Source organism: Argentina silus (assembly GCF_951799395.1).
Source record: "Argentina silus genome assembly, chromosome: 13".
Classification (NCBI taxonomy): Eukaryota; Metazoa; Chordata; class Actinopteri; order Argentiniformes; family Argentinidae; genus Argentina; species Argentina silus.
Genome location: NC_139667.1, coordinates 3,703,830 through 3,717,731, shown reverse-complemented (window position 1 = coordinate 3,717,731; position 13,902 = coordinate 3,703,830). Strand labels below are relative to the sequence as shown.

Sequence of the window (13,902 nt, the reverse complement as noted above, 5' to 3'; positions counted from 1 at the left end):
AATTCATATTTCACAGAGTTGATTATTATTATTATTATTATTATTATTATTATTATTAGAGTTATTGATCTCTACTAGGGATCAATTGGTAGGAGGGTGAAACAACAACTTCTATCCTACTTTCAAAAATAGTCAGCTATTCTGCAAATACATGGACAGTGCACATAATGCTTCTGTTTTTGATAATGATTACATTTTTACATATTGATTGTGCCGCTGAATCAGAGAGCCATGATGAGAGGCTGCCTATTTTTTAATGAAGGATTGTTAATCAATGGAGCAGAAATTTAAATCAACTTGAAGTGCTGGAGTGAGGGGAGAGGACGACCCCTTCAAGCTAAACGGCCAAGAATTGCCGCCCTCTGTCGAATTCATCGGCAACCTTATCCCAACAACATTCCTAGGTCCGTCGAATGTCGAGTGATTGACATTTATGCTGCGATTATTGCATATAAACAGCGGTTGTTATAGCGGTTGTTATAAACGCACAGCAGAAGTGGCCCGCGTCATTTCTTCAGGCCATGGGAAGGCCCTGTCCCAGTCGCCGGCACGTGATGTCTCTTGCACTTCAATGAACAGCTCCTGTGAGTACAGGTGTGTGAAGGAGACACAGTAGGCTGTTTAGCCACCTTATTAGTTTACATAGGCCTACTGTGGACTTGTTTAAAATCTTTAATTCCATACCCTATGAAAATACCTTTTGGCTTTTTTAATTAGGAGTTTTGCCCCCTGGCAGAACCTCAGGTAAATTGTTACTTGATGCACTGCTATCAGCTAGTGTAGTGTAGTGCCATAGAAATGTAGATGTATTTAATTGATATATTTTATTTTCTAGTAACATTATGATTCTGAAACATTAAATGGTGTCCAGCTCAAATTCACTCCACTATGTGAAGTCATTTGTTGGGTCACCAGCAGGTCATGTGATATGTATTGGTGACTCAAACTCTTCCTGCTGAACTGTTCATACAGGAAAGTGAAGACATATTGTCCTATATTGCAGGATATTAATTAAATTAATTCTAATGGACATGCAACAAGAGCCCTTCCCCCTCTCTCTACGTCCTCCGTAATTCCTGCAACACACGCACACACACACACACACGCACACACACACACACACACACACACACACACACACACACACACACACACACACACCCACACACAAACACAGTGTTGAGTGTTTGAATGATGGTGCAATGCTACTTGTTTTTCCTAGTTAGTTTTAGTTCTTAATCAGAGGCTTTACATGTAAGTCTGCCTGTGTCTGCGTGCAGGGGGGCTAAATTGAGAGGCTTCAGTATCGGATGTACAATGGTTTTCTTTCTGGTTCTCTCTCTGTGCGCTTCTATGCTAAGACAATGGAGCTCTGTAAAAGTACAACATCAGCCAGAAGTCTTGTATTGCATGAACTGTGCCTACTGTATTGCTTTGTGTCATAACTCTGCATCCACATTTGCTCTCCTAAGAGTGATCAAGTGTGTGCCTGGAGCATATCTGTTCCCCTTTTGGATCAGATTTCTCCCTGTCAAATCAGCTGCCACAAGCAGTGAGGTTTTCATAACGCGGCTGATAAGAGGACATTATGAACAACAGGGCTTTTATGGCTGAGCCTACACAACAGGCTGTACAATGTCATCCTGCAAGCCCTATCATGTTTTGAAACATGCTATTTCTCGATGAAATGAGTCATCAATGTCAATCTCAAGTAATTTTGATATGCAGCTTGTAGATATTGGGATCATGTACCATATATTGGGATATTATCAACTGGGGTTGCGAAGGATCAATTGTAAAGAGGGACATCATGTCCAATAGAAACTTTAATATGCAACCATCTAAACTATAATTTCTTAAGTCCTGAGTCACTTCAGTCACTACATAGCAATCCCAGTGTGTGGGCTCTTTGCAGATGCTGTATGTCGGTTTCTGCAGTTTGACATAATGAATGAGACCATTTTTTTTCAATGGAGGATTCCAGCACTGACCTACTGCAGCCCTCTTGATAAGCATCCCCCCCTTAACCAAATCAGATATATTAAAAAATTAGGATGAATGACCTTTAATCCAATGTTTTGCAATTCAATTACAGTGTTTCAGATTTTCTAAGGCATCAATCATCCGTTTGCTATGAGTCAGACTGTTGCCAGAGCCATACTGTGGTCCTCTGTGGTCCTCTGTGGTCCTCTGTGGCTCAGTTGGTAGAGCATGGCACTAACAACACTTAGGTTGTGGGTTTGATTCCCGCTGGGACCATATATACTGAAATGTATGCACTCAATGCAATGTAAGTCGCTTTGGCTAAAAGCGTCAGCTAAATGACATGTATATATTACTGCAGGAGCATGGATACGAATATTGTGTTGTTCATTTACGATTTCCACAAAACTACACCGGTAAGCTTTAGCATTGTGTGTTTTGTCATTGGATTGAACAGTAGCGGTGTGTCACCGGTTTAATAACGTTACGTCTTTAAGAGAGACTAGATGTTTTTATCTCTGCTGCCACGAAATGGATGTGTCTGAACTTCAATAGGCCTGTGATGATCAATAGGTATTATGTGATGTTTGTGCATCGATTATGGAAACGTGACGCGATGAATAGAGGTGGATTCCTCTCAAGCTTGCTACCATTGCAGCACACGCAGCAATTGGGCATTCCTTCCTGTTTTGCCAGTGTCATACTGTGCTGCTTCTGTAACCAGAGAAACCAGGCGAAAGTCACCCTCCTGCTCCATTTGTATTCTCCAGATGTTGAGACTCACGTATATCAAAGCGACTTTAACTAATGTTACATTTTAGGTTTATTTAATTATGATTATGAGATGTGGGGGGGGGGTTAATGTTCCTATTGGATTTATTGTCAGCCATTGTTTGACTTCTCTTTTCTCCTTTAAGATGCCAATGCTAAGCTGCGCTCTTATAATATGGGGTACAGTAACATGGAGACCCTCATTGACTGTGAAATGGTATCTGCATTCTCTGCATTCTTCCTGAGCTTGATCAACAGTGAAACACAGGCGGTTTTAACTCCGGGGTCAGAGAAGACAGGGCTGGATTTTCCGCCGCTTTAGAAGCTGATGGGCTCACAGAGTTTGAGTTATGGCTTGAGATCCTCCCTCACAGGTGGCCAAAGGTTCACAATGGTCCCTCACATGTGAGACCCGCAAACGGTGCTGCTGCACAACTCAATAAATGTATTTACTGCATTCGATGGTTTAAGGTTGTTCCGTATTAAAATGAAGCTCTATATTAGTGGCTGGATGTGTTGTGGTGTTTCTATCCTCCCCCTGTGTCTTCTTTAGACAGGATTTTGGATCAAGACATGGTCTGGCTTTATGGCACTGCTTTATAAATGTCGCTGTGGTTTTGGAATGGCTCTGTTATAAGCTGATTACTGTTTTATAAGCTCATGTTTTATAAGCTAGTTTGATGTATCCGTAGTGAGACATTGCGTTGTTGCAAATTAGATACACTGCTGCAGAATCATGCCAGGAATCAGTTGGTGAAAAGTGTGAGCAAATGTGCTTTTGTCATGGTGCAGTTGTCTCTGTGACGTATCACCACCGTATGCAAAAGAAAAGAAAAAAAAAATAGAATTTGGATATACATTTTTTAAAACTTTTTTTGGGTGAAAATTACACAGTTTTAGACACACAGTTTTAGCCTTTTTGCGAAATAAATATTGAAAGGAATCAATCAAAGTTGCTATAATTATTTTCCACAACGTATTTTCCCTTACATATTGTGATTTCACTCTTCACTTTTCGCAAATAAATGCTTTAATTCAACATCAATAGGCCACACACGTCCAGCAATTCAATGTTCTCAATGATCACACAATGACCATTGTGTTTATTTTGCTGTGTTGGAGTTTTTTGGTGTAGAATTCCTCTCAGTGTTTTTTTTCAACATTAAATCCTAATGTGTAGTATCCAACCATTTTTTCTATTCACATATTATACAGCGTATACATCTGTGTATACATCTGAATAATAGTGGTTTTGTGTATGCGTGTGTGTGTGTGTGTGTGTGTGTGTGAGCTTGTGTGAAGCGGAGTGCGCGATTGAGCGAGTGAGCGAATGTTTGGATCCTCCTCCCCCGTGCTCTGCCGGCCCCTCTGTCGCTTTAAGTCCTGCCCCTCAGAGCCAGCCAACAGCAGCTGTTCCATATTCATCAAGCCCTTGAGTCTTAAAGAGCCCTATCCTGACCATGGAAAGAGTCATTCCTCTCACTCGCTCTCTCACGCTCTCTCCATCGTAGCGCTCGTCCACCGTCGCTGCCTGCGCTTCTGACTCTCTCTCTCTCTCTCTCTCTCTCACCCCCCTTTACCTCTCTCTCTCTCTCTCTCTCTTTACCCCCCCCCCCAACCACCCCCTCTCTCTCTCTCTATCTCTCATACACACACATACACACACACACACACACACACACACACACACACACACACACACAGACACACATACTCCCACACACACAGCGCACGCACACACACACACACACACACACACACACACACACACCCCCACTCACACCACCAGAGTCAGACATACCTGTGCAGTCTGGGGGGAACAGTGCTGGAGGGGTTTCCCGTCGTTGTCTCTGAGGGTGCTGTGCTGTCATTTTGGGGGAGAAGCGGGTCTCAATTGTTTCCTATTTCCTCTTCCTCTCATTCCTGGAATGCTAAAACTGGACTGATGGACATTTCAGAACTTTGTCTACCAGACCCTCTCAGCTATCATAACCAGTAGGTGTATCTTTCTTTCCTTCCTTTTAACCCATCCCTCTTTTGTGATGTTGGATGTCGCTTTTCTTTCCTCTTGCTTCTTCTTCTTCTTCTTCTTTTCTTTTTCTCCCCTCTTCTTCCTTCCTTTCTCTTTCATCCTTTCTTTCTGAAGTGCCTGCATTTGTTTCCTTCACAAAGGACACGCCGATCTAGGCGCTGAACTTTTTTTTTTTACTGCTATTGTAAAGATGCACCGCGCTTCCCCTGGCTCTCTTCTTCATGCGTCCCCCCTTCACATCCACTCACTCACACACATCCGCACTCATACGCACTGTCTGACTCTCTCTCTCTCTGTTTCGGGGGCTTCTAAGTCACATAGGACTGTGTCCTGGCAGTGCTAACCTAAAGCAACAGGGCAGGTGTACTGGTGTGTGTCTGTGGTGCTGTTCAGTAGGGAGGTAGGGGAGCCTCAGCCTGAGAGCACATTGTAAAGCCGTGTGGGGCAGCCATTCCTTAAAAGCATGGCCGATCAATTAAGGGTGTGTGTGTGTGTTTTTCCAAAAAAAGAATTTGATTTGGGGAACATGTCCTGTCGGGGTTAGGAGGTTTGTCAGGAATGGCTTTGTCCCCATGCCTGACCACCCTGGGAGAACCAGAATACGTTTAAGGAGATTAGATTAAAGTGAATTCATGGAATTGGGGAGGATGAATTACATGCTGCAATATTTGTATCCAGAGAAAGACAAATGAAAGCGACCCTGTAACCCCAGTGAACAGCCAGCCCCATCCTGGCTGATGGCATGCCAGGCGGCGTGCCTGAGGAGCCCTGCTGGAGGGCCCAGTGTGGCTTTACCTTCTACGGTCTCCTGGTAAATCAATCTGCACTTCTCCTCTTATTCCCCCTGAATCTGGTCGGCCTGTGGGATGTGGAATATCTGGGATTCTCTTACGTAATGTGATGTTGATTTTAACAGCTGTCTAGCCGATGGGAAAGTAAGATTGCTCGGGAAAAAAATGCTGAGCCACAGTTGAACTTTATTAGAATGTATTTGAAAGTATTTTCTACCCTTGTTTGTTCTTCTAAGAACCTGCTTTCTTTTTTAAAATTTATTTTAGAGTATAGTTAAAAAAGAAGAGAAAAAATTAAAAAAACTGTGAGAAAAGAGTAGCCTAATGTAGCTACATTAAGGTATTAATGTCGGTGTATATTTGTTGTTTTAAGTTGTAATTGATTTGGTTTACATGTACATTTAGTGGCTAACATTCTCAGCAGTGCCAATCTTTCAGTTTGTGTGGTCTGCATGTGTTATGATCTCTTGGTGAAATCGTTAAAACGTTCTCAGAAATCATATGTATTATTCAAGACAGTCTTGATTTATACCCATAAATCTTTTCACGCAAATATCTAATCAGCCAAATGTGTCTGTCGTTGTTGCTGGATTATGATAAAAAGACCTCAAGCATGTCTCCTGGAAGATTGATATGAGAGAGAGGAATACATTTACTAAGTAGTTGAGCAGTATAGATTTTTTCATGTATAATATTTCAAAGCGATGAGAACACAGGACGCCTACAGTAAATAGGATGTAAAGCAATGTGAGGAAAAAAGGTCTGACTTCTGCTGGCTGCATCAAACCCAGTCACTTGTCTCCTGCTCCTCCAGGCTCAGTCATTAACCGCGGTACGTTAACAGACAAGCCAATCTAGTCAACTCATTTACCTCTTATCTTGGACACATGTTATAATCTGCTTTGTTTTCCCACTAATCTGGATTACAACCACGACAACTCTGCCCTTTTAGACACACCTCAGTGCAAAATTGTCCAAGTCGTATAAACTTGCTTATTGCACAAACTACTGAGTAATTAAAAAAAGGGGGAAAAAAATAAAATGAAATGAAAAAAAAGACAAATATACATATATATATATACGTATGTTTTCCAGGTATATTTCATTTGTCATTATATTGATGTCTGCTCTTAGATAGTTTTGTTTTTTGTTTGCTGAACTGAGGAGTGATTGCTAAAATCCCTAGAACCCTCAGCAATGCAGTCTTTCACATCAAAATGTGACTGTTATGCAATTTTAGGATTTTCTTTTGAATCATGTTTTATTGATTAAAGTGTAATATTAGACCGGCAATCTTGACTCCTGCGTTTGAAGTGAGACGCTAAAGGCAGTCAAAACTATATGAGGTGCAGAACCAAAAGGATCAAATGCAATCTCCAAACACGCTTATATCAAATGTATTACATCTATAATGAACGCTGAATATAAGATCATTGAGGGGAGAGTGTGATTAGAATGTAGATTTGCAACGCAATGATTTTGGTAAATTGGGCATAATCATATCATTTCACATCAAATGAAGGGCATAATTTCCGTGCTAATATATAGTATCAATTTCACAAGATATTATATATATTTTTCAGATTCATACAGAGAATATTTTGCCTTGATCTTGTGTTAGAAAGTACTCTCTTTAAAAAGAAATGTTAAATGTATCTTATAATATGTATATTTCATTGACAATAAATTGTAGTTTACAATATAATTTTTGTGTTGTATTTAAGTGTTGTACACAGTCAAAATACAGACTGTGTTTTTTTATATCACTCAATGTGTTGTAGAGAGAAGCGCTGGACATGTACAGTGTGTCCTTTCTCAGAACTGAGGAAGGTAATCCAACACCTATCTCATTTAGTACCCATGTTTAATTGTAGGGTTGATACATGCTTTTCTATGATAGACATATCAGCCGTATGCATTTGGAAATTACATTAGCAAACATATTGCTTTTTATTGCTTTGGTAGTAATGTAGTGGTAAATATGTGTTTTGACAGGCATATATCACATGTTATGCATTTATAATCAGGTGTTATATTATTTAATATATTGCCTTTTCCTATATATATGGAGATATTTGTCTAATACTCTTTCTCTGTATTTGATTGATTTGATTAGAATACCTTCTCCAAAGAATTTCCACAATAATGTATCAACATAAATGAATGAACCTCGATGCACAAGACAGACTTTACAATGAAAATAACTTCAACCCAGTGGCAAGTTAGTCAACATCAGTGAAAAAATTTCCAGCGACATTTTGTATTTGCCCCTCATACAAATGCAGTGTTGCTCCTTGTGGGATAGAGTATGCATTGAGCTTAGAGAACGTGGTTATCTCTTCCCCCCTAGTAGTTCCTGCGCCGTGTGTGAACACTATTTCTAGCCCTTCGCTGTGGACTAGCGTGTTGCTCCGATGCTTGGCTGAGGGGATTAGAAGAACGTACGTGCACCATGTAATTAGCACAGCACTGAAGTGGAATCAGTGTACTATGTGCTGTATGGATTGACCCGGGGGCCTGCTTCTGCCTGGGAATTGGATTGAAACACTGACTGAGTTTTAAAAAAAATAAATATTTCAACCGAATGGATAGATATTTAATACCGTCATAACTGTTGTTGTTAGTTTGAATCCATCTCACTTACCACAGGGTACAAAATCTGCACAAAAAGAGCAATATTATGCGTGCTTTTTGTCCTTTTTGTATTTCATTCTCCACACTTACAGTAGGCTACAGTAGGTTAGCTCTATGTTCGTCCCTGTCTCTTTATTGATAGTAAGCTTGATCTGTAATTTACCTCAGCTTGATTTGTCTCAGCTGAAGTCTCTCTTGGCTCAGGCGGTACAGGGTAACATACGGGTGACAGACAGCCTTATTGTTGCTCTTGAATCGCAGTGGCTGTTTCCGTGCTACTCAGGAATCAGCCAATGCTGAGGACTGTCAGTTTGAGTTCATCTGGGCTCGCGAGCAAAAACACACACCCTGAACGGCGGCCGGCTGAGATGTGACTCCTCTCTGTTTCTGAATGTTCCATCAACACCATCACCGCTTCCTCCCCCCCCCCCCTTCCCAGCCCTGCCACTGGCCCACATTCAAAATGTACAATTACCCTTTATGAAATGAGAGCTTTCTGATGATTTTTTTTTTCCTTTTTTTTTTTCTTCCTTCCCAAAGTTAGCACGCGATGATGAATTCGATTTCAATTTTGTCTGACTTCATTCCCAGGTTGCTGCATTACTCAGGAAATGCCCGTCTTTAACATTCCTTCTTATGCCCTCTCTGTTTTCTTATTAGGTTTCAGAAAACAAGGCGAGGGAATTACATTAGTGTATCTTAAGTTAAAAGCTCTTTGCTCTTTGACCAAGTGTTTCAGTGTTATTGGGTTAATCAGATTTTTGCTGTCTTCATGGAGATGCTATCTCAGAGTAAAGGCAGTGGCGGGTAACCAAAGCAGCCCTGCACAGACACTATCCAGATGGGATCAGCTTACGGTAATTTGGTTTCAGAATACATTACCAGAAGAGGCTCCTGGCCGAGAACGGCCACCCCGCCAAGAGCCAGGAGGTTGGGGCCGGCTGCTGTGGCCGCTGCAGACAGCCGGCCCCGGTGACCACCGCTGGTCCCCCGGCCCACCCCTGCCCTCCCCCTCAGCACTTAAGGGGAGGTGTCGGGATATGTGCCTTTTAAAGAAAAACCTAATGTTTTAAATTCAATTTGTCACCCAATTCTAAATGCATCTCCTTGTACCAACAGGGCTTCGTTGTCCAATTCATTAGGGCGATTACTCAGTCCACTGGCCACTCTGGAGCCCTCTCACTTCTGGTAAGCCCTGCATATGAGTATCATTTCTTTCACTGTAAATATGTCACTCAGGCCGGGGTGCACCGGGAGGGCGGGGTTGGGGGGGGGGGCGCTGGCCTCCCCCCCAGGGACATTGAGGGATGTGTACTAGTGTATTGACGCTCCCTGCCTACCATTCTTTTATGTGTGTGTGCGTGTCTGTGATTGTTTGGCTGCTTGCACCTGCTTTTTAAGGGGGCAGCTCCTTTAACCCTTTCCCTTACAGTACCCCATCATATGCCCCCTCCCCTCTCCCCCCTCCCCTCTCCCTCCCTCCCCCTCACCCCCCCCCCCCTCTCCCTGCATCCCTATTCCCCAGCTAACTAGGCGGAACAAAATATTAGGACTCAATTTGAATTAGCTGCAATCATCTACATATAACGTCTAACCGGGAACGGACAGGGGTAAGAAGAGCTTAAAAAACATAAGGAATATATGGTAGATAATAGTCATTTCTAATTCATTCTTTGATGATTTTTCTACTTCATCACTCTTTCTTTGCTTGAAGAGAGGGTGTACTATATATAACCGCGAGCAAAACACCAAGATAATTGTCCCATTATTATATAACACCATGGTCAGCGCTAAAAAATTATTTTTGATATCACGACTCGTATGGCTCCATGCGATGTTTGGCCTTTCCGGTGCTCTGCGATTAGCCGCCGTGTCACTCTGACCATTTCACGACGTCCACCCGCTCTGAAACCACCAACCGTCACCACACGTCCCTCCTGATTTTCGCCACGGTAACCTTGGACACCTTCACCGCAGTGTGAGAATCTGTTTAAAAATAACCAGGTCCATTAGGCTGGGAGGATAATGCTAGCCTACGCGGGCTCTCACGCCCTTGTGGCAGCAAAGTGCTATCACTGACACGGTGCGTCAGCACTTCTTCCTGTTGCTCCAACACTGAAAGGCCCCCCTTGATTTACACACACACACACACACACACACACACACACACACACACACACACACACACACACACACACACACACACACACACACACACAGCTTTCACAAAGTGGCTTGGTTGAAGCACTGTCAGAGAAGCTTTAAAAAAAATCATAGAAATGTGATCCATACAGGAGTCATGTAACAAAGCGCTGGAACACACACTCTCCTGGCCGGCGTGAGATTTTCCATCAAGACACTCAAGCACACCAAGTTGGTTCTTTTTCTGTGAGGTGCAGGGGCATCATTTACAATTCTAAATCAATGTGTGTGTAGTTGTAATGCATCCGCACAATAGCAGTGCTTCAACATTTTATTCAAAAGTATTCAGTTCTAATGTATTCAAATGATATGCAAGGAGCTGGAGCCGGTAACACACCAGGGCAAGAAGCTGTAATGACGTGTGCATTACACGTATCAACTGCCCTCTGATGAGGTGATGTGTGTGTGTGTGTGTGTGTGTGTGTGTGTGTGTGTGTGTGTGTGTGTGTGTGTGTGTGTGTGTGTGTGTGTGTGATTGACTAGTTATAAGGTAATCATTGTAGATGTCTCTGAGGTTCGGTGTGTTTCTCTTCTCGTCATCTGTCCGTGTTCATTCCTCCCTCTCTCTGTCTGTGTTTGTGTCGGCGTCGCCGCCCGATGGACGTGAGGGGGGGGGGGGGGGGGGGTGCGGGGGGGGAGATAATTCTGCTGCTTTTCGCTACGCTATGTCTTAAGCGTAATGGAGGGAAAATGCTAAGTCCGCTAATTTACACTTGGTAAGGAGTGTGGTGTGGCGCGGGGGGCTACGCGGGGGGCGTTTATCAGTGAATGTTATTGGTATTGAGCGCTCAGTCGTTTGAAGGTTATGTTTCTGAGCAGTAATTGAAATGCAAAATAACATTAGGATCGATGGTTAGCTCTGTTTATTTATGAAATCAATATTGAAACCGTCCATCACAATAGCCGCTCTGATTCCTACTGACAGCTTAACCAAGTACGCCACTGTCCGCGTCCTCAGACAGACGAGGCCTCCCAGGCAGAACAGCTTTTAAACTAAGAGCCATGGGTCTCACGGCTCCACGCTGCCCTGCCCACCCAGCCATAGTGAAGGCATTTGGGGAGGGTCTGAGGGGACACTTTGGGATGTAGAGTGATGTGAACTGTAGAACAGGCAGGACTGCCTTTTGAATGACGACGTTGCCGCCTGGAACGAAGTGCAGGAGTTCATGTCGCAGGACAACTCTGGTTGTAAAGGGTGTGACGTCTGTAGTGTGCAGGCTACGATCATTAAACCTGTGTTGTTGTTGTTGTTGTTGTTGTTGTTGTTGTTGTTGTTGGCTTGTGTCTCCCAGAGAGAACACTCACTCTTGGGTTGCCTAGGGGGACTAGCCTCGTTGTGACCGATAACTAACCATTAACATGTGAGGGTGCAGATTGTGGGCCCACTCTCTGCCTGTGCAGGCCTAGTTCCACTGTGTTGGCTGGGAGTGTTTAGCGTTTATTCTCCTAGGATCCATGTCAATAAGCTTTACAAAATAGATGTGATTCTTTAAGTCTGTGGTCTACAGTACAGTACATGGAAAACGTTGAGCTTTAGAATATAAGAAATAAAAACCATTTGAAGGGTTGATAGACTTCCGGGGCATGCCTATTTTATCCACTGCTGAGTTTCGCGCTTTCAAGTCTCATTCCCATTCGTCCTCTGTGATTTTTGTCTGGGTCTTTTAGGAAGGTTACCGCGTCCATTTAATTTCTTTGTTTTAATTCAATGTCAAGGTGCTATCTTCGCCACGTAAATCAAAGTCCATTATACGGGCGTTTTTCCCTCTCTCTCTGCTGTGCTGACCCGTGAGTGTCTCAGTAAACCAGAGTGCATTATAATGTAAATCTTTATTCATCACTCTCCCTGAGAGAAGGCTCTGTGCCTTCATATCTGGAATGTCATACCAGGGACATGGAAGCACAAGGTCCAGAGGGGACAGGGAGGGGGTATTTGGCAGGTTGGGTTGCCTATGTTTTAGACTCAGCTATGAGGAAGGTTTAGGAGAGTGAAGGCTTACCGTAGACAGTGCACAGTGTTTCAATTGCACCGCTGTTCTGTTTTTCGGTTAATTTGTCGTCATTTGTATTTGGAATATAGTGTATGTGATTTAGCGTGCGTGCGTGCGCGCGTGCGTGCAAGGAGGGGTAGCTAGCTAACTGAAATAAAATGGTTGGACTGTAGTTAAGAGCTCGGTCGTTGAACCTGCCAGTTAGAGTCCCTCCCTACACCGTGGCGATGATGACACCAGACGTGGCGATGATGACACCAGACGTGGCGATGATGACACCAGACGCGGCGTGGCGGTGTCGGCGGCGCCGGTTTAGATGTATGTTTAGATTGCCCCCCTGAAGGAGACGCATTAATTCGGAAAAATATCCCCAAAGTTTAATTATTCCTGAATGGCGTGAGGCTCGACGCCGCCGTATAAATCAGTTAGGCCCACCCGGCTTTTTATTATCAGGACTATTTATGGGGAATGAGGGGCGTGTGGCGGGGATGAGCCTGTAAAGAGCAGGAGACTTGGGGGAGAGGTCTAGAGTGGGTCTGGAGTGATCTGAGGAGCTCTTTACTACCCGACACAGGGATTATGGACTAACAGCGCCAGGCAGACGGATGACTATCGTTGGTGCCTTCTCTGTACATTTGTGAGTGCACAGTATCTATATTGACCCACCACAGGGATTCTCAAGGGATTCGGAGATTCTCAAGGGATTAAATGGATAGAGACGTGAAACTCGCCAAAAAAATAAAATTCTTGGAAGTGAGATGACAACTGGTTTTTATTACCGGTATTTTCCGCCATCTTGTATACTGTTTTTGTTGGATGTTGAAAACAATTGCCTTGTTCCATATTTGATAACATATTTAGCACTCAGCAAAGTGCATGCGTGCTGTGTTTATGTGTAAGCCTGTGTCAACATTTGCACATTTGATTTCAGTTAAATTGTCCTGGACACCTGATAAAACCGGTAATTTTGGCCGGTTAATTTAACCTCGTATATTTATGCGTGAGTGTCTGTTTGGCTCTTCCTCTGATGAAGAGGGTAATTTATGAGTGGGGCAGGATGGGCTCTTTGTTTAAAGCAGGTAGAGTTCCCCCTAAACAAGGACAGCCTATCAGAGGAAGATTAATGAAGTAATTTCATGCATGGCTCCTTGCCTCTGTCCCCCTGTACTCAGAGTCACTGTGTCTAAACCTGTGATTTACATTGGTCTGCGTTAAATAGGCTTAACCCTTTACAATAATATTTCCCTCTGTTTGTAGTCCACACACACACACACACACACACACACACACACACACACACTGCAGAATGCATGCAATATATTTAACCCTATACAAGCAGTTTTCTGATTATTTCAACCAGTACAGTATGCTATGTTGTTTTGCTGCCTTCCCTCATAAGGTCTGTATGTATATGTATGTACCATGCCTGTATACAGTATAATGAGCAAATATTGCCTCTAAAAGCAATCTGGAAATATATTTCTCTATCGGTTAGATT

General features: G+C 43.1%; 1 protein-coding gene across 7 annotated transcripts in view; it reads left to right on the top strand.

Annotated features, from left to right (window-relative positions):
- Positions 1-4,699: 4,699 nt before the first annotated feature.
- esrrb (estrogen-related receptor beta) overlaps positions 4,700-13,902 on the top strand; it is a gene marked incomplete at both ends in the record, with an annotated part of 47,248 nt that continues 38,045 nt past the window's right edge. For 5 of the 7 annotated variants that reach the window (XM_083683396.1, XM_083683393.1, XM_083683394.1 and 2 more), the window contains 2 exons: positions 4,700-4,749; positions 9,331-9,399. In XM_083683396.1, coding sequence (XP_083539522.1) covers positions 4,700-4,749; positions 9,331-9,399 — 119 coding nt within the window. Of the gene's footprint in view, positions 4,750-9,052; positions 9,184-9,330; positions 9,400-13,902 lie in introns of those variants that run through there. The other 2 variants (XM_083683391.1, XM_083683397.1) reach the window with 2 other exon arrangements.